At 34.8% G+C, this 26464-nt stretch overlaps 2 protein-coding genes across 2 annotated transcripts; one reads left to right on the top strand and one right to left on the bottom strand.

Annotated features, from left to right (window-relative positions):
* Positions 1-721: 721 nt before the first annotated feature.
* Positions 722-26023, bottom strand: LOC136820824 (WD repeat-containing protein 44-like). The gene is made up of 22 exons (XM_067077059.1): positions 25935-26023; positions 25702-25732; positions 24876-25472; positions 24477-24681; positions 24007-24080; positions 23697-23851; positions 23306-23383; positions 22671-22744; positions 22240-22307; positions 21591-21671; positions 21277-21321; positions 21100-21126; positions 20469-20624; positions 19979-20083; positions 19517-19557; positions 19230-19311; positions 18018-18117; positions 17624-17718; positions 5496-5597; positions 5018-5133; positions 4318-4436; positions 722-3321 (listed from the first exon to the last, which is right to left on the bottom strand). The coding sequence occupies exons 1-22, from the start codon at positions 25991-25993 to the stop codon at positions 3110-3112; spliced, it is 2622 nt and encodes an 873-aa protein (XP_066933160.1). The 5' UTR covers positions 25994-26023; the 3' UTR covers positions 722-3109.
* On the top strand, positions 15591-17176 carry LOC136820826 (melanocyte-stimulating hormone receptor-like). Its single transcript, XM_067077061.1, has one exon. The coding sequence runs from the start codon at positions 15659-15661 to the stop codon at positions 17075-17077; it is 1419 nt and encodes a 472-aa protein (XP_066933162.1). The 5' UTR covers positions 15591-15658; the 3' UTR covers positions 17078-17176.
* Positions 26024-26464: the final 441 nt, after the last annotated feature.

Here is a 26464-nt window from a genome sequence, read left to right as displayed (position 1 = left end):
TAGCTGCGATAGTACTGGGAATATCACTAAAGGATATCGCGCTACCATGTATGGTACTGCCACCATATTCTCGTCACCACCTCATCAGTTGAAAGTTGAGAAATTGAAATTATCTCCAAGAGTCTGGGACGAGACTGTGGCTGAAGATGGATGTGAAAATGACTTTGGTAAAGATGAAGCGACAACGACAACAACTCCAACTGAGGCTCCAACAACTACGGCCATCAAAGCTTCACCAAAATCGACCACTGAGCCAGGTGGCAGTAGTGGACAATGGCTTCAATCTGATTTGTTGGTCTCATTGATCTTACCAATGTTGAGCTATGTATTGAAGTATCTCTTCTAGAATTTACATATACATTAATAATATGACATTAAAAATGACTCACGAAAGTAACGGCACATTTTTAATATTATGGACTGATGTCTTTCGTAACTAAATGTTATCACATATACATTTGTCAAAAGGAAAGTTTGTTTCTAAAAATGACTTTAATTTATACGATATTATGATAAGCAGTAGCATATTTTTGGATCTTTTAAAAATTTTATATAAATTTCAAAATTTTTACTTTTTAGAAAAGAATAAAATTCCAAAAAAATAAATAAGAATGGATACATATCCTTTCCCCGTTTGAAACCAAAGTCAGAACTTGGACTATAGAGATGCAGACAATCTTTCTGGGATGACCTGACAGGACCAAAAAAATTAGAATAAATATTTCCAAATATATAATATTATCTTTTTAAAAGCTTCTCATCTCCTTTTACTTCATATAATATCTAGTTACATGATCAAAAAAAAAGAAAAAATAATAACAATATTATTATTACAAGTAGAAAATTATTTTGAAATAATCATATTTTTGAAATCAGTAAAAGCAATAATTATTTTGTTACATCGGTAATGATTCAAATTTTAATTTTCCAATTTTACTTTGATTTCTAAATAACTTGAAATTACATTGAATGATCCAAGCTGAATGAACGATCCAGATTTCAGCTCATATTCAGCGTGAAGGGAGGGGGTTGAGGAATTTGCAAAAGATATTACACGATTAGTATTTCAATAATTTACTAATATAATAATATTAGAAAGTAGATTGTTTTCAATACGTCCTAAAACACCCCCTCAATTTATCTCTAGTTTTACGAAAGTACAAAAAGCAAGAAACCAACCTCTCTTGCACACTGGGGACCCTAGTTTTAATGTTGCCAGTTTTTTTATTCTTCTCAGTTATGATAACGAGCGATGTTGTTCACTATATATTCACCATACAATTGAAGCAAACATCATTTTACGTGTTTTTGTCTAGAGCTAAGGAGAGACCAGCTCCCTTAGCCCTCTAACGAGCTTATACAATATAGGTCATTCAAACGTCAAATTTGTAAAAGGCAAAAAAATAAAACGCTCTTGATCTAGAAAGAGAAATCTCACTTTTCACAAGTAACAGCTTTAGTTTTTCTTTGTTTTTTTTTCTCAATCGGAGGAAACTTTTAAGTTTCACCCTAAGGCCAGAATTAGACAGTAACATCAGGAGAAAGTAACGCTGCAAAAAATGCTTCAAAGGCAAACTGGTGTTTAAAGCCGGTGAGAAATGATAACATATTCTATACTAAACGCAACATCTCACTCGCATCACTCTCTACTCTGACCTGGCGGTTATAATAAAAATCCTCTAACAACTACCATATTACGTAATAACATAGTTATATATAATAATAAGAAAATGATACTATCTTTTAAGTTAATTTCGAGACAAAATGTAACAGAAACGGAAACGGCAAAAAACAACAAACAAAAAAAAACATAACAAAAATTTAAAAATAAAAAATAAAATTGGTCGTACTTTATCAAGAAAATTCATATTGGGAATATTGTGATTTTGATTCGATGATGTGGTGATTTAATTTGAAAAGGAGGTTAATATTTTTTTTTCAGTTTTCAAAATCTGATGGTTCTAGCGGAAAGGGCAAGAAATGCTGATGAAAATTAAGGTATAAAGCATGCCTTGAAAATCTTCCTATCAAAAGTTATGAAGGTTGCAAGTTTTGTGATGACGTCATCACAAGCCTTTCCAGGCAAAACTTAAACAGGACTGCAGCAAACGGGCTGTAAACCCTGCTAGTGCCTATCAAATTAAAAATTTCCATCTGAGGAAGACATTCTCCAATCTCCAGTCTCAAAAGACTGAATAGATGACAGAGCGTACACGCGCGGGAGATTAAATACGATCTCGCGGGATGCGGGTCAAAAAATTCCCGTGAGCAATCTCGTTATTTATCAAAAAGTCTGATGACGTCATCTGGCAGGTGGCCAGTAGGCAAAATTTGGTGTTACTGTTTAAAATTAAGTTTTAGACCCTCTAAGGGTCATCTGTGCCAAATTTCATACTTTTATCACAATCTGAAGTATTTTTGTGCTAACAGACCTTACTAAAGTCTGCTAACTCTGCGGAGGTTAAGTTTGATTTATTTTCGTGAACTAGCATTTTCGTAAAAAAAGCAATTTCATGCGCCCAAAAATTACGCTTTGCTGGATCATCAAATAAACCTGGTCAAATCTTATGGGCCATCCGGATCTATGAGGCCTCTTATATCATCAAAAAACACAATCCTACAGCAACTTGGCACTGAAATCTAACTTCATTTATTAAAATACTTTTATACATAATTTGAAAAAGATCTCAGTCCCCGATAAGGAGAAAGCTATAATTCGAGTTTCTCTGAATATTCTAAGATATAAAATTTCTGTTTGAGGTTGGAATTAGTGAATTCGAAATAAAAATTGTCCAGCCCCGTTTTTTAAACTATATTTTCACCATATGCAAAATTGTTGCAAAGTTGCCCTCAAAAAGGGAATCTGTTAAAGGCAAATGCGGCTAAGACAGGGCGACCTCACCAAGAGTTTTAAGCAAAGAGGCTTCCCAAAATTAGGAAGATTAAAGAAGGCTTACTACATAAAAATAATCCCCTATTCTTCAAACAGCATTACCAACTACTGTCAAATGCTATTCTAAAACCATCCAATATTGATTGAATCTACAAATCGATAGGATTAGAAAAAATCCATCAAAATCCATCTCAGCAAAACACATGTCTGACCCGGTTACCTGTTGATGAAGAACTTGACACCTCCTTGCCAATCCGCTGCTACCAATACTTCGAATCGCTTATTGGATGGTTCTTTAGCGGGCGTTTTTTCAGAGGGCGGTGCACACGCCAGAGGCGTGGCAGGCGAATCATCGTTGTTTGTTGATTGTTCCATGATGACGTTCGGAAAAGGTGCAAAGATGGCGGCAGTGACCACTGCATCGTGAGCTACAAATCAAATGAAATGAGAATTTGTTTTTCACTGCACTTAAGTAAATCAATGGGCTATTCCAGAAAAAATCCTGGTCTGGTCTTTTGAATGATAAAATCCAGGGTGGTCAGTCAAATCCGTTTAAGAATCCAGGGTCAGTATAGCGGGGTCGAAAACCCAGGGTGGTCCGAAGAAATGTGAGAAAAAATCCAAGGGGTCACCTTTTTAAAAAAATATTTCCTCAACATGGGGGGTAACTTTTTTTTCTGGAATGGCCCAATGTTTGAAGTACAGCAGTTTCATGTTTTACAAGGGGCTAAATTATATTGTTCAAATTACAAAACCGAAAGTGTCTAACGTATCAAAGGTAATTAGTTTCAAACAATATTGTTCGTTTTAAAGCAAAAAACAACGCAGTAATAAATGTTTTTGCTGAACGACCAGGTTAGATCGTCACTTTCAACGTATCCCTTTAGGGCAAAGCGTGATATGCGCAGAATGGATGATCTGTTATGGGATTAGAACGGTTAGTAAACTTATTTTTAGCAGAGAGCTTTCGATGGATTACGAAATACATCACATACCGACATGTTTTTTTGCCCCTTGTAGATGTAATACCGATACATCGTAAAAGAGGGGTTCCGGTCAATAAAGTATAAGCCCGATGGGCTAGAATAGAATCTTTAACCTTTCTCAGGCAAGAAAAAGTGAAGAAGCCTTAAAATATGCGCCGTATTTTTGACGACGGATTGAATCTAGCGATTCCTTTGTTTTCGAGTGATGTCTTTTTCGAAATTTAGGTGTAAATTTTAGTTTCAATCTGTCATTTGTGTAATGACCAGGTGGACCGCGCTAGACCGCGCAACTTTGGTTGGATTTGGCAGACTTCAAATCCTACCAATGAGATTCGATTCTAGCCATTTGGGCTTATACCTCATTGGTTCCGGTTCCAGTTCCATTAAGAGTGAGTATACCGTTAAAATAAGAGCATATAAAAATCATGATTGGTATACCTGAAAAACTTTCGTAATATTCATTCCTGTCTTTTCGAGCATTCGGCACGTCATGATTGGTGCGCCATATGTGAACAAATTTGTCTTCGGAACCGCATAATATCAACTTACCATCGTTGCTAAAAAAGAAGTGAACAAACAATATTTATCGATAGCAACTCAAGTTTTTTCATCTGATTATCCCTTTAATCTGAAAGTTCAATCTGAAACAATTCACAGTTTCACAGTGATATAGTACAAACTGGTAGCTATTAGGAGATCACACAGAAAATCTACCAGTTTCCTTACTGGATTAGTTGGACAGACGCTTTGTTAGCTGACACACGAGTTCAAAATTGTTAACGTAATGTGACAAGACATCAAAACAACGCCCATCCAATGCCATCCATATAACGTTAGATCTTTGGAAAGGTTGATAAAGTCATTATAATAATCACAAATTTCCCTCCAAATAATCTAACTAAGTGTGAATAAGTTTGAGTTTATTGACCCAATGATATTCATATTCGAAAGTTTATCGTGGCTTGGATCACAAGATTTACGTTTGGCTACGTTTCGAGAGATTCTTCTTCCATCATTGGGCAAAGTGGAGGATGTTTTCTCCAAATACTTTGAAAGGCTGATTTGGGAAGTGATTATAATTTTTAAAGAACGAGACAAGTTTTATGTTTATGGATGCAAAATTATATGTTCCGCATACCTGAAACTTGCTCGAATTTGCGATGATTCGTTTTGTAGACCTTTGTATTTACAATATAGTGAATGGTCTTTTAAATCATACAGTCGTATTCGCGAGTCATTAGATGTGATTAGCACCTGGAAAAAATTAAAGTATCATATATTCTAGGAGAGCGTTAGTTCACACTTTAGCTGGAAAATCTTTGGACGTCATTTATTTGTCATACTAGGTTCATCAGAGAAAAAAGGTCCTAGGAAGTTTGTCTGAGATTCTACACTCCATGTCAGTCAGTTCTTCAAATTGAAGGTAATAAACGTATTAAGATTTCGGACCTGAAGACCACCCAAAATCAAGTGATTGCAAAATCACGATCGATATACAACAAATAAGATCAAAATAAATCTCGTCCCTTTATTGTCCTTTAACTTCACAAAGCAACCTAAAATACATTATTGAAAATCCGATTATGGTAATCAAAAATGGTTACTATCATGGTTACCTTATCTTCGTTAGGCATGGGTTCGATTCCGCTGATTTTTCGACCACGTGCGTTCTTACCACGACTTGAACGGACCGTTACTTGGGTGTGGTACTTCAAACGCTAATGATAAAAAAAGAAAAAAAGAAATATAGCAGAATTTGAAGGATATATTTCAGTGGGTGAAGAAAGCAGATATCGGTTGTGAAGTCCAATGTGAACATTACTCTGCACCGTAGTATTGAATAACTTAGGCGTAATATTACGATAAAAAACATTGGAGTCAAAGACTATCTTATCGGTAGAAAATTCGTCGGTAAAAAGTGACGAAATCTTTTGCCGACGAAATTTCTCAGCTGGGTCAGGCAACTTGTTCAAGTCTTCCTTCGAAATTTTAAGGTGGCCATCCACTGAGTTTGAAAATAGTGATACTTTTTTGGTGGATTTTTATTTTTTTGGCTTAAAGTCAAGTATAACTTCTCTGGAACAACCTCTGAAAATTTCAATTCATAAGAGTAAAGAATAAGCAGAAAATTTTAGGTTTTATAATACCTACCTTTAAGCTTTTAATGCTTCGCCCATGGACGCCCTGTTTCCCGCCCGTTAGTAAAACAGCAATGCTACCTTCTCTAGCTGCTCAAACGGCTTGAAAATCTTTACGGGTCGTCTTCAAGTCGCTAGAAACATTTCTAGAAGGTTTGAAGTCGCTTTGTGTACCCATATTCAGTTTTCAAACTTTGTAAACAATGACCGCCCTCGAATTTTAAAGATGGTTTTTGGACAATTTTGGAGGATGAAGCTCACTGACTTTTGCTGAGTGTTTCATCCACATTTGTTGCTGTAAATGATGTTTTATGGTTCTCTTATTATACAAGGAGGTTTGTAAAACTCTAAGGAATATTTAATCATGATGTAACTTGTGATTTCTTTTGATTAAGAGCACGGTCGGTTGTTGTGTAGTGCGCCAAGCCGCCAAAGGTATGTAGAACTTTTGTTTGCTTGTTTGTTCTTTTTTGGGTGCTATTTTAATGTTTTTTTGCCAGGAATCTCTTAGAAAGCAACACAATCATCTTCAAATTACTTTTTCAACTGTGTGGGATTAGATTTTGGCGGTTTCATTATGCTTTCAGCGATGGAATGAAAGTGAAAGTGAAAGTGCCCTGTAACACGATGAGTCTTCAGTTCCAGAGCTTTTTGAATGAATATTTTAACTTAATTGATTTAGTTTTTAATCCCTGCTGATAGGAATAGCCCAAAATAGTCTTACAATGAATGTGGGCATTGTTATTTACATTTCGGGGTGGTTTTTGTGGTGAAAATGAGTTTTGCGGTCTTTTTTCAAAGTTTTGCGGTTTTCTGGAAATGATCAAAATGTCACTCAAATTGGCCAAAATTTTCACTGTAAATAGTTTTAAATCCTTATTTCCTTTGAAATAATGTAGAAAACTCCCTTATAGGCTCAAATCATAAAAAAATCCCTATTGAAAACTATAATCTTTTCATTTAACCGCAATTTATGTTTTAAAAGCACGATTTCTCAAAACGCAAATCCGGGGGTTCCCAATCACTGTGGCGGAAAAATCTCAGGATCTAGTTGTCCGATTGGTCTGATTTTTTCAGGGTATTTGCACATCTATGAGGGCTGTGGAATGAGCGAAGGATTTTTCAGATTTCACTAATTCCAGATCTCATATTTTGAAAAAACTGTTTTTTTGGCTTTTACCCCCGGATTTTGGATTTTTCAAAAAAAAATTTCGCTCATTCCATTCTTTGTCCTAAAGTGCCTCTACATACCAAAAATCATTAACCAAGTATTTGTAGTTTTCTCTAAAACGTTGACACAAGATTATTTTGATTTTTCTGGAAAGTCGTACCAAACCCCCGTCTTTCAATTTTTTTTTTAATTTTTTTTTTTAATATTAACTTTAGGTCATAAATAACAATACCTGGAAGTTTCAAGCCCATATCATTTTTAGTTATTGAGTAATCAACATTTAAAGTTAAAAGGTCGATTTTTCATTTTCCAGTGGATGGCCACCTTAAAGATTTTAGACACTACCTTTAAATCACAATCTTTCCAATCGAAATTCGCTTTGTTGAACAAAATGGGGTCGGAAAAAATGTACATGGTTTGAAAATTTCTAGCAAAAGGAAGGATTTGGCTCCTTTTGCAATTTAAGTCATGATCATAAACTATTCGTCGGTAAAACGTGTACGAATTTTTTTGCTAACGTAGTTTTTCATCGACAAAATTCTACCGACTTGTGTGTCAGACATATCTTTAAGTACGGGGAAAAATTTATAAATAAAAAACATACACGGGTATAAACGCACTCATTTTCTCGAAAAAAGGGAGAATGGGAACTAGCCATGTGAATGTGAATATAACATGTACTTATAATTCAACTATGGGAAATTGTACATCTTTAGGGGATACTTGATTGGTTAGTGGTAAAGGAATAATGTGATTATGCCAATGACGTAGAGAACCATTTTTTATAAGAACATAGATTACTCTCGGGTACCCAATAAACGGGGGGCTTGGAATAAGCGGGGTGTGTGGAAAAATTCTCAAAGCTTAATTAGTAGGGGAGGGGGGGGGGTTGGAATAAAAATGTCCTTGGTGGAAAATTTTTGAAAAGAGGCTAATGCAGCAGAATTACGACAGAAGAGGGAGCTTTCAAAATCATTTTCCCGAAAATTAGTAGGGGGAGGGGCGGAACAAGAATGTCCTGGGTGTAAAATTTTCGAAAAGGAGGGTAATACAGCAGAATTAGGGCGAAAGAGGGAGCTTTCAAAAACATTTTCCCAAATATTAATAAGGGGGGGGGGTTGGAATAAAAACGTCTTGGGTGGTGATCTCAAAATATGAATTTCTGATAAGTAGTAAGCCTTCAAATTGAAATTAAGTTTTTTCGTCTTTACCTAGATTCCCTGAAAAGGGCAGTAAATTTCTACGACCATCGGGTTATATATCTGAAAAATATCGGGTAGTTATATGCTTTTAGACCAATTTAATTTGTTGTTTTACGAGCCAAGCTACCCAAAAAAGAGGGTCAGTCGGTCGGCGAGAAAAATAAAAATGAAAGTAGAATTTCACCTATAAAATCGATTTTCGTATCGAAATCGTATTTCGATTTTTGGAATTTCAGGATCGGTCGGACCTGTATAACAACTAATCAAATTGGTTTCGCCTTATGAGAGAATGACAGATTTTAGGAAGAGCCGTTCATTAAATTTTACCGAATCGGATTGTTAAATTGATTTAAAAAGATTTGAATATTTTTATAACACTTTATCAAAATTCCAATTTCCGAAAAACAATGTATTGCGACAGTTCTTATACGAGATGTTGTATAACATTGAAGTTTGAGAAAAAATTATTTTAGGGAAAGAAATATAAGAGTTTGGTGAGAAACATGGGTATAAATGAAGAGGAATTCAGAATTACACGTTTTTTTATAAGAACAAACTATATAAGAACATAAGGCTTCGATGGCCAAAATGTTAAGAACAAGTTAAGAACAAGTTAAGAACATTTTAAGGCTTTGCGGACTCAAAAACACCCAATTTCTTAAGAAAATGGACAAAAATACTCAAAAAATAGCGAAAACAAGAACATGTTAAGAAAATCTTTAGGCTTGAAACTCAAAAAGTTAAGAATATCCGAAGGCTTTAAAAAATTTGGATGTTCTTATAAAAAAAAAATGATGAAATACAAAAGAAGAATATGGTTACTAAAAGAATACATTAAATTATTCCCCTCTATTATTCGATATCATCGATAAACAAACTGTTGCGCTTTGCTTAAGCTCCATTTTCCTCCTACTGTATGGTTTGGACTGAATTAAATAAGATTCTTTTGGGAACAGTTGTAACTGGTGCTTTTAAAAGCAGCTTAAAAGTAAGCTTGATAATGGTAGTGTTTATCATCGAATGACATATTAAGATAAACGGAGGACTATTTAGGGTTATGGACTAATTTGAAAAGAAGAGCTTCACCATAAAGAAAAAAGATTAGGGATAATGGGGCTGTTAAAAGGACTAGTTGTATCTACAATCCTTCAAGAATTATTTGAGACTAATGGGAAATTCCCCAGGAAGTTTTGAAACCACAATCGATTTGTAAGTGCTCTAAAGTAGGTTCGAAGGGTAGAGTTTTAACTCTGAGTTTTAACGCTAGACTTAAGACTTAGGACCTTAGGATCTGAGGATCCAAAAGTTCAAAAATGGTCCAGTAAGGCTCAGAATATAGCCTGGAAGTCTGCCAACCCCTCCCAAATTGAAATATTCGATTAAGTTAAAGAGATAGCCCAAAATCGACTTTTTCGCCCGAACTTTAAATCTCGAAAAACGTCAAAATAACCGGAATGCTCAATATATTTCTTGAAAGATTGTCTGAGAAACTGAAAAATGCCAAATTCTGCTCAGCAGGGGTTCTTATTCCAAGTTTAAAGCAATTTTTCTGGCTCAAAAATCCCCTTTCTTCAATTTTAGGGGCTAAAACTCGAAAAAAAGTCAAAATTTCCTGAAATTTTCACGTTTTTGACTTTTCGTAAATTGGACCTTTGCAAAATATTAAATATTTCATAAAAAAGTGATTTTGGCCAGGAGAAAACCCTTCAAAATGGTCCGAAACATGCTTTAAGACGAAATTTAGAGGTTTTCAGGTAATTTTGGACCCCCCGCAGAGCAGAAATCAGCATTTTTCAGTTTTTCAGACAATCCTTCAAGAATTATTTGAGACTAATGGGAAATTCCCCAGGAAGTTTTGAAACCACAATCGATTTGTAAGTGCTCTAAAGTAGGTTCGAAGGGTAGAGTTTTAACTCTGAGTTTTAACGCTAGACTTAAGACTTAGGACCTTAGGATCTGAGGATCCAAAAGTTCAAAAATGGTCCAGTAAGGCTCAGAATATAGCCTGGAAGTCTGCCAACCCCTCCCAAATTGAAATATTCGATTAAGTTAAAGAGATAGCCCAAAATCGACTTTTTCGCCCGAACTTTAAATCTCGAAAAACGTCAAAATAACCGGAATGCTCAATATATTTCTTGAAAGATTGTAGTACACCGCTTACCTGCCAGTAAGTAATCCTAAGAGAATTGTATACACATTAAAGGCGCTGTGGTATAGTGGTCATTGCCCTTGGTTGCTGCACAGGCGACGAAGGTTCAATTCCCACTCGCAGCGGTTCACTTGACAAGTGAATGGACCTTCGCCCGGGTCAACCTAGTATGCTATGTGAGGGGAATTGAGTAGTCAGTTCAAGGTGCTGACGGGGCGCTAATTGAAAGCTAGACGCTTTGGGAAAATGGGCCTCAAAGTCTCCTGCGACTCAACCAAATAGAAATAGAGATAGACATCATACGAACGTTAATAAAGAGTTGGGTAATGTTGATAATACGTTATGGGCTAAATAGAATATTCAAATCAAAGGGTTTGAATAAGAAAATTTCGACCGAGGGTTTCGATTTTGAGTTTTAGGTATTGACTTGTTATATATAGGTGACAGGTTCAAGAGCTCTGTTGGTAAGAAGGGAATGGTCGAGAATGAAAGACGATTTCTGTTGGAAAATTGGTAAAGATTTACACGAGTCCAAAATAAATAAATTCTGAGGAATCCGGTCTTTGCGGAAATTGCTGATAATTATTGAGGTGTTTCATCTTATAAATTTTTCGCTTGATATTTGCTCAACTAATTATTTTCATGTGAGCTGCAGAGAATTTGTGATGGGTTGTCAATCACTGTATGATGATTTGAAAGAAATATATGATAATATGGCGGTGGAGAATTTCAATGAAGGATACATAATCTGAAGAAAGTAAAAAGACACTCCCATCATATTGGGCGACCCCAGTTTATTTGACTGAAACAATTAATTGAGACTTCAAATCGATATTTCACTTTATAGAATTCATCGAGCAATAAATATCTTAAATAAAAACTTATATTTTGTGAATTCATTTGAATAACGTGGGAAAACCGCAAATGTTCTATTAGCTTGAGAGATGCTTATTTGTTTCTCTCGTTTTCCTCTTCATCGATTTTTCATTTTCTTTTTTTTTCACCCCAAAAAAGATAATTTGAGCCCAATATCATATAAAAATAGGTAATATTAAAAAGAATGGTTGTACTCACTAAAGATATCAGTTGTAAAGGTCTTTCTAAAACTTTCAAATGAAGTTTGTTCATATTTTCACTACTTTTTCAGCACATAGATGAGATTTACTGACTCCGATTTCAACAAAAAAGCGAAGAAATTGTTGGATATAAAGCACGAAAAAATTTGGGTACTTGATCTTGTATTTCAAGGTTAGCTTGGTGAGTTCCACTCTGAGAGTTTTGAAAAATAAAAGCCTTTCAAGTGCTTTGACGTAAATTGGATTTTTTCGCTACCGCAGGAGCTTCGAAAGTTTAAGTGGCGTCAAAAAATCGAACGGTTAGAGCCCAAAAACCGGGGCTACAAACATTTGAAAAAGTCGCAAAGTGGGAATAGACGTTAATTGCGCAGAAAAAAACGCAGGTGACGTCTATTATAGGCTACGTTTGGGGGTTTCGATGTTTGCATCTGTTTGTCTCGTTTCATTGAAGATTGCGAGGAAGCGCCACGAGTTTGAAATTATGAGTTTAAAATCAAATTTTACTCAACTCTTATCGACCGCCGAAGGCGGTTTCTTTCATAGTGGTACGTAATCTCGTTTTGCCTTGGCTCATTACTTTGTCTGCCATTTACTTTCGGTTTTTTTTACTAGATTACCCAGGTGTTTCTCTTTTTTTTTCCCTGAATGTCTTTTATTCGGTATTGAATAATCGAGACATGAAAAATGACTATATTGTAATCTGTTTTCAATGAATAATCTAAAATGTACTGGAGATGACATGTAGGCGTTAATAATGTGCGCGCGCCCTTTCGCGAGCGTGATGCGTGATGGAAGGCGGTCGTTTCAGTGTGGTTTAGATCCACACTGTGACCTAGTAATAATATATGGATAAACATAATGGGTTGCTTTTTCAACTATTTGATGATGTATCTGAGGTCTGTTTATTAGTTTCGGTTTGGTGTAAGAAACATGCTAAACTAAAAATTTGAAATTAAGAAGAGCAAAAAACTCTGAACCAAAAGTTAATAGTATAAGAAAGACAGACTTGACAGTTTTGAGCGACTGATCTTTTTGTAGAACCAATTATAAGGGAAGGACACGCAGAGCGAGCAAAAATAAATCCGCATGATCACTTTAGAACGATTTGGGGTCTCTGTATTTATTTTCAATAGACAGAATTTAAAATATATAAGTTAAAAGCAGAACTTTTTTTAAAGCTCTTTCTCAATTTCTATTTCTCTTAAAATTTCCGATTAAAGGAAAAAAAAGGAAAATTAGAATTCACTCAGTGAGTTGCATTTCCTTAAAAAATATTCACTTAAAGGTTATCTATTGATAGATGAAGTTTCAATGTATAGTCAATCAAGCTATTTGGATTTGAAATGAAATTTTTTCGTAAAGCATTAGTCTAGTCTAAAATTTCCTTTTAAGTGTTACTTAATTCAAGTGAAGCGTTGACAGTTTTTATCGTCTTGCTAACTGCAGGAACAGTTTAAGATATCATTAGCTGGTTAGAGAAGAAAATTCAAACTGATAGTATTTCTTCTCAATTGCAAAAAACGTTCGCCAAACAGTTCAAATCATTTTAAGTCCCCTATATCCAATCGCAGAACTTTACTGCAAGGGGGCGTGCACTCAATACCAGAGTGAACTAACATAGGTGCGGCATCGAAGTTAAAAGTATCCTAAAGTGTAGCGGTCGATATGGGAGGTTTTGAGGAAAAATTGGAGAGTCCGATAAAATCGGAAAGCTGGACAAATTTTTTTCTAAAAAGTGCAACATAATAGTGCATCATATTTTTTTCGCTCAAACTTGGTTAAATTTTCACTGCACCTGAAGGGTCTAATTTTGAGACCTTTATTTTTGTCCAGATAATACGAGGTCGTTTTTGGTCGTCTAATCAAGTGACTCCAGGATCTGTTATGACTAGAGTGGATTCTTTATGTCATACGTATAAGAATATCCGATAAAAAAACAATGTAATGCGTTGAAGTAGAATGCAAATTTGCTAGTTCACTACTAGCTGTTATATCATAATATCGTAACATTAAATGATAACAAGATAATACACTTTTTCATCTCGCCACTAATTTTACAAGACCTTTCTGAAATCCTTTTAATACCTGTTGATACATAATAATATATTTCACAAGGATTTGCAAATTTGTTTAGAAAACATTGGATTAACATTTTGAGATAGTGAGAGGATTTTAAAAATTTATATCTATAGGATAAAGTATTGAATCATATGGAAGAAGCATGTGATGTAAGGTAAGGTATTGTGTTGTGAGATTAATGATCATAGGGGCTAGCCTAGAAATCTAAGCCAGATTGATTCAGTCACTTAGTAAAAATCTGATGGTAAGTTGTGACTGAATATCAGTTTTTCAAGGCAAACTTAAAATTCCGTACATCATAAAAATCATTAAAGTACCGATAACGCTATTTTGTCTTCAGCCGTATCTTGGCCTTGTAAAAACTGGCTTGGTTAACCAGGCTACATAGGGGCTACCCAAATATTACTGCTTCTGCACTGGCTATGCAGAAAATCGAAATGAAAATAAACCCTTGTAAATCTTTTTCAACGTGGAAAAATAAATTAAATTCGTCACGTTGAATTTGAAGTAAAAATTGGAATATTTGGTTCTAAAATTTGCTCTAAATTACGGGTTTGAAATCTTTTCCAGAAACTTCCAGAAATTTCTCAAAAATATTTTTTTTTAATTGAAATTTTAACTTTCAAAGTAAATTTCAAAAACACAATTTTTCTCCAAAATGAGGCTGACTTCCTTCCGATTGGTCCAAATAGACCTTATCAGAGTTTTTGATTTTTCTAAAAAAGCGATGCATTGTGGGATTATTTTGGGGGTATTACAATAGAAATTTCTTAGGAATTCCTCGAGGGAATTCTATTGCAATACCCCCGAAACAATCCCACAATGCATCGCTGTCTTAGAAAAATAAAATACTCCGATAAGGTCTATTCTTTTGAAGATTTTGCTTCTGACCGATTGAAGATCGTTATTAGCGCACAAACAGTCCTGATCAGACATGACTAGAAAATAGCTTCTTGCGAATATCGTGACAATTTACAGGGAAGGGGTCACGGAATTGAAAATATCAGACTTTAGATATTTAAGATGTTGTTAATCCCTAATTTCAATTGTGATGGTGAAATATATTTGCAAATATATTTTAACTAGAATTTAGCTAGACTATCAAAGGTTTAAAATAGCGCTCTAAAAACATGTTGAAGTTTGAATAAAACACCTCCTGGCAAGGGAAAAAATATTCTTATTATAAAAAATTATAAGCTACCAATAAAACATTATCATTGGACTGATAGATAAGTAATAGCATATGCGATAGGTAAAAGACTTTCTTGGCTTTTGCATAATTCGAAAAAAAGTCTGCTTAAAATACACCATAATGCACAGTACAATAACAAAAATTAAGTTGTTTTCGAAAGCAACGGGAAACAACGCCATTAGTTGGGTAAGGCGTGTCTGATAAAACAATTGATGAATGCCTTTCGTATGAGTGAATAATGAAATAACGAGGGAAAGGTGTCACTTCCCAACTTTCGAAAACAGGAAAATAAAGGGAAAATAAATTACTGATGAATGTTGATAAATACTGATTTCAAATTATCATTTGATCAGTATTGCGATGGTAGGACATTTGGTGATTGTCAAACAAGGATTTTTTTAAAAAGTGTGGATACGTAAACTCTTGTTAAGATTGATGGGTCAGATCACTGCTCTCTAACTGTTTGACTAGATCGGGCTACCCGTGTAATGGAAGCGTGTACATGTTTAGAGCTGACTAGTCCAATAACAGTATATTGTATAGTCGAAGCTCTCTAATCCGATCTTAAAGGGGAAATAGATTTTCATCGCATCAAATAGTTGAGCGTCGTTTGAGAGTTTTTTTGTTAACATGAGCGGACGTCTATCTAGAGAGCGTCAACTAGTTAGCTAGTTAGCAACAACGTTAGTTTTATAACCGATTCCTTCCTCCCTTCTTTTTCAGCGTGAGAATTGTACCAAAAATCAAGCGCTATTATGATGTCAGTGGTAAAATGAACAACAGCACAACATCAGGCGTTCACCTACTAACAAACAACTCACTAAGAATTCAAAAACAATTAACAACAGACGAGGGTTTATCAATATTCTGGCCAGTGGTAGATCATCCGTTTGGCTACGAAGCTCTCATCTTCCTACACATAGTCACAATGTTGATCTCTATACCGGGAAACTGTTTAACAGCCCTTATCATCATACGAAAAACATCCTTAAGAGACGAGCCGGCCTACTTGTTAATCTGTTCCGTCAGTTGCGCTGATTTCATGGTTAGCATTATCGCACAGCCGTTTAACATCTACGCACTGGCCGCGCGGACACGAATCAGCGGCACAAGCGAAGTATTGTTGTATTTTACCATATGGGGATTCTGTGGTGCTTCAGCTTTCGGTGTTGTCTTTATAACCGTGGATAGATTTATTTGTATTACATACCCGATGCATTACACGACTTTATTGAACAAGCAACGGACGTTCTATCTTATCGCAACGCAATGGGTTTGCGGCATTGCGTTCGGTTCTCTACCGTTAATCAACCTTAAGCAAAGCATCTTTCCGACAGCTACGGCGTCCCTTATCACCATATTAGGAATGACTGTCACCATGTTTTATATCTACACCGAAGTCTACAAAAATATACGGCGTTTACGTAAAGACCAAGCGAAAACGTCGAAAGAAAAGCAACATAACGCGACGTTAACCATTGCATTAATCGTACTAGCTTTCTTCGTATGTTGGTTTCCATACATCGTTACAAATTTCATAATATCTAAAGAACATCCACAGCCAGGATCTCCAGTCTACGCGCTATATTACTGGTTCCTAGGGCTTGGCTGTTGGAATAGCGCTCTCAATGTTATAATCTACGGACTGAAGAACGGTACGTTGAGACGTGAAGCTTGCAAATTATTACGTATCCGAAGCAATAAGACAGCGATTCAAACACACGATGACAGCCATCATTCAGTTTCAGTGCCAAGTACTTCAACAAAGCCAACAATCATTTGTGGTTTGGAGAGAGCTAACATTACACTGTTTTGTATACCGATGCCTCACAACAAAATAAACCAACAACAGATTGGTGTGGAGACCGCCAAAAGCATAACGAACGTACCAAATAATATGTTAAGTGATATACCAGAAGAATCAAGTAAAAATTATGATAAAATAGACTTAAATAATAATATTAAGAAGAGCCGAGGTAAGCAACCTTTGAGAATACACCCTTTAAACCACAAACTTAAACTAAAGCCTGGTACGTTAGAAACCAACAAATTTGTGATTAATGGTGGTAGTCAAACAGGAGGAAGGACTCGTAGCTTGTCGACTTTGTTTCAAGCAGGTCGTTCTAACGGAGAGTCTTCCAATCAACGAAATTATTCGACCACTGATTCTGAACTTTCTGATACAACGTGATGAATAACTAATTTTTTATTTTAACATGTGACATTTGTTTTGATTTTGCATTCCGCCGCATGCGATCTGTTTACAAGTTTCGTCAGTACTTTTATGTCCCTTTAAAATTTCAACTATTTAGGTTACATTTCAAAAGTGTAAAGAAAGAAACTGATTCAACTGTTTGATGTTTCCATCCCACTACCTTGCATCCCGGAATGTCGTTCTTAGACTCTCATTCTAAAACTGTTATCAGTTGTTGAGTATCATAAATTTCAATCAGGTAGATTACTGATCAATTTGAAAAAAAAGTTATGCAACTACATTGTAGCGGTAACAGCAGGTTAACACTATGTGTTATTGTGTTACAAATAAACCGAATATCAGAAGTTAACCAGCGTAAAAATAAGGTTGTTTTTGTATTACTTTTATTATCTCGCCGAAAGCCGTAATTAGATTTAACAACAGTTAAAAGTTTCTTTGATCTTTTCCCCTACAAAAACAGTATTTTTTCCTTCTCCCCGAAAGTCCAAATCAAGTCCAACAACAAATTTTTCATTAACCTACCTCGGTGTCGTAGAAGATACATCGTCCATCGTATGTCCCCACCACAGCTAGTTTACCATCTTGACAAAAGTTGGCTGCCGTTATCAAACTTGTACCTACAAAAATATAAACAGCAAATTAAAATTGCAATACAATACAATATCACTTTACGGAACAGTAAGTTCGTTTAAATTCGTTATTCCATAAAACTTCGCATAAAAAACCTGCGTGACCCGCTAAATCAAATTATCTTGAAAATCTAACCTTTTCCCAATAAAAAAGCGCCTTTCATGAAGTGGAAATTCAGAAAACAAAGATCCAAATTATATTCGCTTTTTTGCTATCACGTGGAAACTACCCTCAAGGGAATTAGTCTAAATATACTGACATGGTTTCTACTTTTTGACTTTGATACCTGAGCCGTCGATTTCGTTCCAGAGAGCAACTTTCTTTTCAGGGATGTTCCATAAACGAATTTTACCATCCAAAGAACCGCTCAGAAAGTATCGATCGTCCTATAGAAAAACAAAAGAAAGATAAGAAGATAAGATACTCGTTTTAAGCCAGTCTCCACTTTACGCGCGCTGCGATCGCACCGTTTGGCTTCAATCTTTTTTTCCTTGAAGAAAGAGATTACATCATAAAAATGTAGCGCACGCTCGAAAAAAAAGTTGAATACATTTCAACTTATTTCAACCGTTAAGACCGGTCTCCACTTGCGCGCGATTTGATCGCATTTTTTCGAGCAAAGCTTCCACGCTATTGGTCAAAAGAAAAATGAAGGAACTCCATTGGCGCGATCTGACGTAACGGTTGAAAAAGACGGGTGTCTCGAGCCGTCAGTGCCTGTTGTTCGTGGCCAAATGGTGCCTGGGTGACGAGTTGAGATGTATTGGACCTCTGCGGGCGGCGGTGGTCGGTGAGGTTGAGGTGAGGTTTTACTCGACTTGTAAAGCTGTACAGTGGATATCTTGATTGGTCAGCAGCCCTATTTTGGAGCCTACTTAGGGTTTTTATCACTTTTTTTATTGGTTCGAAACTAACATTTGGAACTGCAACATGTCAAAGTGATAAGCTTTATAAGAAACAACGAAAGTCAACTGAATTTTAGTAATGGTTTTATAACTTTTTAATTGCTTTGGTGTCTTTTTCTTAAGTAATTATTATAACGGGAACACCCAAAAGAATCCTGGATCTGACCCCGCTATGTTGATAAAAAACACGGTTGTCAAAGCTCGGCTTTTCTCGGATGGTTCCGTTAGAAAATACGACTACATCTTGACTCTTGACTTATGCATATCGAGAATTTACAGGCTGCAAAATTAAAGTTTGAAGACAAATCACACTTTTACTCGAAATTTTTATGTGCTTGTTATATGACATTTATTTCTGATTGGTTCGAATTTATTGACACTTAGACAAAGTTGACAGCTGTAAGTTGTAAAGCAAGTAACATGTGAATAAAATCACCTGAACTTTTTCGAGTTATTACATGTTTTGACTGCATTGATATTTTTGAAACCCGTGTATTGTTGACCTTTCTTTCTACATATCATTACATATCGCAAGACAAAGTACTATGGAAAAACATTGCTCCATTATTACAATCAGAGAACTATATGCTTACCCTTGGATGAAAACAAATCGCCGTGACAAAGTCGACATGTTGAAAGCAACATAAACATTCGTTTCTAGAGATATGCCACAACCTAAAAGTAAGAGAGAGAGATGGAAATTTGGCACCATATGCCACCATAATGGATAAAGCATAAACGCTTCTCGCAAAACTTTTTTTGTGATTTGGAAAAAAAAATTAAACGATTTAAAAACTTCAAAAAAATGTGTTCTTCTTCTATGCAAATAGCTACAAGGCTCCCGACTTAAGCGATTAAAATAAATAATTTAAATACGTACCTGACAGTTTTATCCATGGATGACGATAGTAAAAAATAATTCTAAAAAAAGGCAAGGAAAATCAAAAAATAAGAAATAATTAAATGCACAAATTTTCATTTAACAGCAACAACAAAAGGTTATTATTGTACAAAAGCGCTTATAAAGCTAATTCGCAATCCATCCAATCAATTAATTGTTCTAAAGTTCTCGTTTTCATCGAAACAGTAGCGAGATGGTGTTGATTTTGACACAAAACAAGTACCTTTTATATAAAGGAGAAAAAAATGCGTGACTTGTGTTTAAATCTTTGTAAAAACTCCCTTGAAGTCGACCAGAAAAAGTTTTTCGCCCGGGAAAACTTCATCACTTGCCGAAAAATTCCGATAAATTCCCAAACTATTTTTCCTGTTTAAGGTACTCGTTTAAAGGACAACTTCGTTGAGGGTAAAGACAGATATGAAAGGAGAAGAGACAACAAACCTTAGACCAGGAGAGGTCAAGAACGTCCGAAGTGTGTCCGTGATATGATACAAAGGGGGTCCGTTTGAAAGGTCCACTATTATTACTATCATCGTCTGCATGTGCCTGGAAGATAAAATAAAGCCCGTTCACGAATTAGAACTAAATCTATATAATTATCTTGACAATTTATAACTGCGATTAGATTAAATGATGCCAGTCACCTAATCTTTTTGGGTATTGGAACAAACAATACAACGGGATTTATAATGTAATCATGATGAAATTTTTCGCAGCGAATCATTTTTAGTATCACATGAAGTTTTTGCTTAAAATTTAAAGATATCCAAGGTATCTGGGAAGAATTATTTTAAAAAACTTGTAGTGAAGCTTATTGTTAACAGCTGAAATACAAAATTTGCTGACGTCATGAAAAATTCTATTGCCTTGGTATCTGATGAAAGGATGAGTTGAGTCCGGTGATAAAAGCTAACTATAATTCATTGCATACCATCATGAGATCTTCAATAACTGGGTCATCGTCGGCCGATGCAGTCGAAGTGTGCGACGTCATGGAGCCAGTCGGCGATGAGCGACCGGTCGGTTTGGAATATTTCATTTTCATTTCTTGAAAGTGAGCTGCGGATTCTTTGAGCACCCAAACCCTCTAAAATGATATGGGGAACGAAATAATTAAAATTATAATTTTAATGAACTGTACTAAAGGCTTTATTTTTACATAAGTGTTCCTATTTCATATCAGACACGTATTTCATATCAGACACGTATTTCATATCAGGACAGTGTCTGCCTATTGTTATATTATGCTGATATAACCAAGTTTTTCTTTTTTTCTTTCTGACCAATCTTGCTCCACATACGTGTCAATTCAATGGACAATGTGAAAAGCTTGTAAATTGATGAGTAAGCAAACGGAATCACTCTTATTTAAAAACAAAACCTTTAAGATATCTATTCATGTAGAGGTATTATTTTTTTCCAGGGAAGACCCCTAAAAACCTAAAGGTCAGTAAAATTTCGTGAAAATCCAGGGGGAGCTAGACCATAGAATTTCTGAATGAGGTCAAACATCGGACATTTAAGAGCCCCTCACAGACTAAGAAAGCTTCTCTTCCACATACCACAATATTGTCTTGTCCAGCAGTAGCCTAAAATGTGAACAGCAAATAAATTATTTAAAACAAATCGAAGAAGTGCTCAAAATCATTGTTACCTTATCAAAAACAAATAAAAATGACACACCTTTTGTGCAATCATATAAATTTTGTATCGGTTTTAAAAACTTGATAACTACTTACCAATAGTTTTCCACACAATGAGAATTTCATCGTCCAGACTGCACCCTACAGTTAAAACAAAATCACTGATATAGATAGACATCACCTTTACCAAAAAGACGTATGGGAAGTTTGTATTAGACTTTTATTAGACTTTAAAGGTTGTATAGTTGAGAATGAGTTATAAGCACATTATTTGGAATTGGGTTAAAACTCTTAGCAAACGGAATTCTATCGGACACAGTTAACATAACAGTTTAAAAAAACATAAAGAAATCTGATATAAGAAACTGATAGTTCAGGAGCAAAGAGCGAATAATTGAAAGAATTCTCACAATGTGTTCACCACTGAGATCTTGCAGCAATTTAATTTTCCTGAACATCAATCGATCTTTGATCGCTCTGTGGTTTTTGAACTGAAGAAGAAATAGTAGAGGAATAAAATGAAAACAAATATATACAAAATTTTCACCATTTTGTTATTTTTATTTTGACAAAGAAAATTGACAGTGTTTTGATATATGAAAATGATTGAACGAATCCAGCTTACGGTGACAGTAAAACAAAGCATATCGAAAGAAGTTTCCAGTTTTTTCAATTCTATTTTGAAATTTCCACCAAAGCCCTGAAATCGTTGCTTCACTTTTAATTTTAAGTTGTTGCAGTAGACTTTGCAGACCTCTTTTCTGATGTAAGTTTGCAAAATGTGTTAGTGTGATTTGCTATTATATTAGGTTGAAAATTTGGAAACAGCTTGATCCATGAGTATAAAAACAATCAAGGGAGACTGTTAACTTTTGGTCAAAATAGGTTTATCGTTTGAGATGGAAGATTTTTACACAGCAAATTAGCACATGTTCTTGAAATTTTAGTGAATTATGCAGAGTTTTGAGGCAGAAAAGCAACTTTGTATACTTCGCTGAGACATAAATTCGTCCGAGATGGTAGAACTTTTAACAATGCTTTCATATTGTGATAATATACCTTGATAGCACCCTCATGTTGATCATCATGTTGGTCTTCATCTTCGGACGACGATTCATTCGGACGACCTAAATGAACGTTAGAGGGTATTGAAACAGACTAGGAAAAATCGTATAATAGCAAGAAGATAATGCATTAGGTGAAAGTTATTGAGAATTTATCAATGTAAATATAAATCACCAAGGGTCAATAAATAAAATAACCAATAATAAAAACTATCTAAACAAAGAGAGCACTAGATTCGATCCACCATCCGAAATACATGATATCCCACCCATTGAGTTACTATTCGACCTTTCCCAGGCAAGAAAAAGTGAATCCTGCTTTATAGAATGACGGATTAGATCTTTCTTTGTTTTCATGCAGCATATTTTTCAAAATATAGCAACGCTTTTTCCTTTCAATCCGGTGTTGAAACGTTTCCTACTTACCTTGTCTAGTCACTTCGTCTGCAACAAGTTTGATTTTTTCGACTGTTTTTCCAAGGAACTTTTTCAGCCTTTTACTGCGATTGAAAAAATAAAAATAAAAATAATCAAAATGAAGGTAAGGATATGTAACCCAAAACAATTGAACAAAATCAACCTAAAAGGTTTTCTACGGGAATAAAAGGAGCTTATTTTAGGCTTGTCTTAATGCTGAGTCAGATAAATTAAAGCTACTTTTTACGCAATGATATCCCGCAAACAAGTGAAAGATCGAAAGTTGTTTCGAAATGTGACCTCACATTTTATTGCTTTTGTAAACTAAAAAATAGCAAAGTTGATTTCGAGCAAATTTACAATCGAATGTTTTGATTATAAGATTCTATTTATTATAAACATAAAAAAACATTCGAAAGTGTATCAGTAAAAGTCCCTTTGTTTGAGGAATGTTTTTTTTATTCGATATATTTTCATTTTTTCAAAACCTTTTTCTAATCTTGTCGCACTTGTTTTTACTACATCAGCATCATCGGAGCTCAATTAGATTTGAAACACAGCCCAGCCTCTATCCGTGGATCATACACAAAAATCTCAAAAAACCAGAATAAGATCTTTTAAAAAGTCCATCTAAGTTTACGAACCGTTTTCCTTCGCCAGCTTTAATACTGGAAGTTGTTGAAGTATCTGACAAATGTCCATCGTCATAGCCTCCTGCATCCCTGTGTTAGTAAAAATAATAGGTGAGTAATTTATATTGACAGGACCAAAAATAAGGCATTAAAACGGAGTAAACTTATTTTACAAAACAAATGCTGAGAACGATGGTAAATCAGAACTTTTACAAGCCTCAATATTTCAGGTCCTCAAGACCAGTTTTTTCTGATCGCTTCAGTCACTACTCCGTCAACCAAAGTGCAAATACATAAACTCGCTACCAATAGAAAAGGCAGGGCAGAAGGTAGCCTATCTAAAAAAGAGCAAATAATCTGTCCCCAGAGAATCATGGACAAATAAAATAAGAACGAAACATACACTTCCTCGTTTTCTTCATCATCCTCTTCAGTGGCCAACCGAAAGATATGGAGTGCTAAGGGATTTGTACATTTCGGTAGCCTATCCTCTGCCAGTGACAATGGAATGGCTTCTCCAGTATCCAAGTTCTTGATGATCACTTGCTCAAGAATTTCCTAAAGATTTAGGAAAATTAGTTTTCTTTTTCAAGTAGTAGTAGGTAGTAATATCTTTCAAAAATCAATGCTCTTTTTAGCAACACGGATTGTGGAGTTTAAAATAGAAATAAAAATCTTTTCCTTTGATATTAAAAAAAACACAGAAAACTCACAGCATCAGTTAAAGGTGCAGATGATTTTGTTGTACTTGTTGGAGATTCAGATTTTGGTGGTGGTGACAGAATACCTAAGAAAATAAAGATTAAGGAAAAAGTTTAGTTTACAAAAGATTATTTTCATTCATGGTGTTATAAATTCTGAATGAACGCCATGTTTTCATTCCAAAGTGAAAGAAGAATTTTTTTTGACTTGTTGCACAAACTTTTAATTTTATTGATGGATTTTTTGGATATGAATGAAAAAGGCAAAGTTATGAGAAGTTATGAAATGGTCTGTCTGATGGTCTGTGATTGCTTGAAAATCGTATTCTTTCAAAATTTATAGAAATAATTCCAGTACCAGGAATATATAGTTTCAACCAAGCATAATTAGTCAGTCCTTCCTTCAAACTGCAAAACGCGAGGCTTCTTAAATCGATCACTTCTTTCATTACAAAAAAACAATCAGAGGCATTTCTTTTTACCTCCACTTCTCCTTGCCATTTGGTCATCATTGTAAACCACTTCAAGAGAGTTTCCAGACACTAGAATTTTGTTCATTTCTGTGGTACTTGTGCTAACTTTAATGAAAGGTACACTTGGTGCATCAGTTAAAGTCACAACTTTAGCTGGAGGAGGGGGTCTGGGTGGAGGTGGACGAGAGGGTTTGTCCTTGCCTTCTGTATCTCCCTATAAAAAGATGAAAATAATATTTGAACAAAACGTAACAACTCAGATTTGCACGATTTCAAAAATATATTTGTTCAATCATATAACTTTGACTGCAGAAGAAATGTCACACAAGTTGCATCCTTTGAACAAATCAAATATATTTCAGTTTATTTTGCCAACAAAGCAAAATTCAAATCCAAAATGAATAATACCTTCTTTTGTCGTCTTTTACGAGGTGGGGCAACTGGTTGATTAGGCGATACAGTCTGTGATTTGTCATCTTTTTCTGTTTCACACTTTTCATCTTGATCTTCAATTCTTATTTCTGGTTTACTAAGAGTAGGTTGAGGAGGAAGTTTTGGTGGTGAAGGTCTTTTAGGTTGTGGTTTCTCTATATTTATTGATGTTGATGAATCAGGAGGAGTTTCAATAATTTCTGGAAGTTTATTCACAGATGGATTTGATGGAATAGGAGTTACCAGGTCCTCTTCAGGTATATCTGTAGGTGGTAACTCCACAACAAGTTTTTCAGGTTCATTAATATCTTTGATATCTTGAGATTCGACTTCATCGACACTTTCAGTATTTTTGAGCTCATCTTTACTGGCTACAGTTGATAAACTATCTGAACTAGAAGAGTTTGAGAATTCTTGAAGACGAGTGATTTCAGCATCTTTTATGATCATATCCTCCTGTGTAATGTCTATATTTTCAGTTTTTGTTATAATGTCTTTGTTAATTTTAGTCTTGGATGGTCTTTGTGGCGCTTCACCATCAACAACATCTATTGGAGTTACATTTGATGTAATCTAAAATCAAGAATCAATCAATTAAGGTCAAGATGTAACTCCCCAATTAAAAATTTAAAATCGTGTTTGTGAAAAAGCGAGCTATAGCTATAGCTATATCAGAGTGGTAAATTATTTTTGCCATTAAAAATCTAGTATACCCAATGAAATCGATAAGCAAGGAGAATAAAACGAAAATTTCAAGTAATACATTTTTTAACAAATTATTGATTATCATAATAAAAAATACCTCCTGTTCTGTTGAGAGTGCCTTGACAACCCTAAAAAATAGTAAAAATTAATAAATAGTAAAAACAATGTCGAAAAACTTTTGCACAAGTATATGAAGCCCTATCATACTTTACTGTTGGAGCACTTAAAAAGTTAGAGATTTAAATTCAAGAAATCAAACCAAAAGAATATATAAAAAATTAATAATTCCTTTAAAAATCATGAATTCTAAAGTTCTAAATCAAAGTTTACTTTTTAGGTGATAATTCTTCTTCAGCATCAAAAAATTCATCATCTGATGCACTGTCCATTTTTAATTTTTTTTCTATAATGCCAATTTATTAGCTAAAAGTATAAGAAGGAGAATATTACATTCTTCCATGCAAAAGATTCTTTTAAACACTGTGAATCTCTCAATTTTTGAAAATTCTAATCCCCAGGAGAATACAAGGGGTAACAGTGCTAAAAATATGTACACATATATATAGCCAACGATGTAAAAATAATAGATAACCAACTTGCCTTGATTCTCAAAAAAAATCCGTGTTATGGTTGTAAAAATATTAATGACATTTTGCAACGTAAAAAGTGCAATTAATAAAAACTTGCTTCATTTGCAACCTTCTATTGGACAGAATCGGTCACGTGATGTATACTTTTCCAAAATTTGGGTTAGAAAAAGTGTATTTTCCTATAGGCAGCCTCACAGAAGGAATTTTTTAATTAGATATAGTTGTTCTATAAACATTCATCTGTTTATTTTGTATCAGGCAACCTTCATG

Source organism: Clytia hemisphaerica, unplaced genomic scaffold (assembly GCF_902728285.1).
Source record: "Clytia hemisphaerica strain Z4C2 unplaced genomic scaffold, Clytia hemisphaerica genome assembly, whole genome shotgun sequence".
NCBI lineage: Eukaryota > Metazoa > Cnidaria > Hydrozoa > Leptothecata > Clytiidae > Clytia > Clytia hemisphaerica.
Note: the sequence above shows the minus strand (reverse complement) of the source record. Positions and strands in the feature narration are given on the sequence as shown.

Bases quoted from the DNA above. Each gene is read 5' to 3' on its own strand.
- LOC136820826 (XM_067077061.1), top strand. From the start codon at position 15,659: ATGAACAACAGCACAACATCAGGCGTTCACCTACTAACAAACAACTCA.
- LOC136820824 (XM_067077059.1), bottom strand. From the start codon at position 25,993: ATGGACAGTGCATCAGATGATGAATTTTTTGATGCTGAAGAAGAATTA. The intron at 22,745-23,305 runs GTTCGTAAACTT...TTTCAATCGCAG, and splicing joins AAAGCTGGCGAAGGAAAACG to TAAAAGGCTGAAAAAGTTCC. The intron at 21,322-21,590 runs GTGAGAATTCTT...TTTTAACTGTAG, and splicing joins ATCTCAGTGGTGAACACATT to GGTGCAGTCTGGACGATGAA.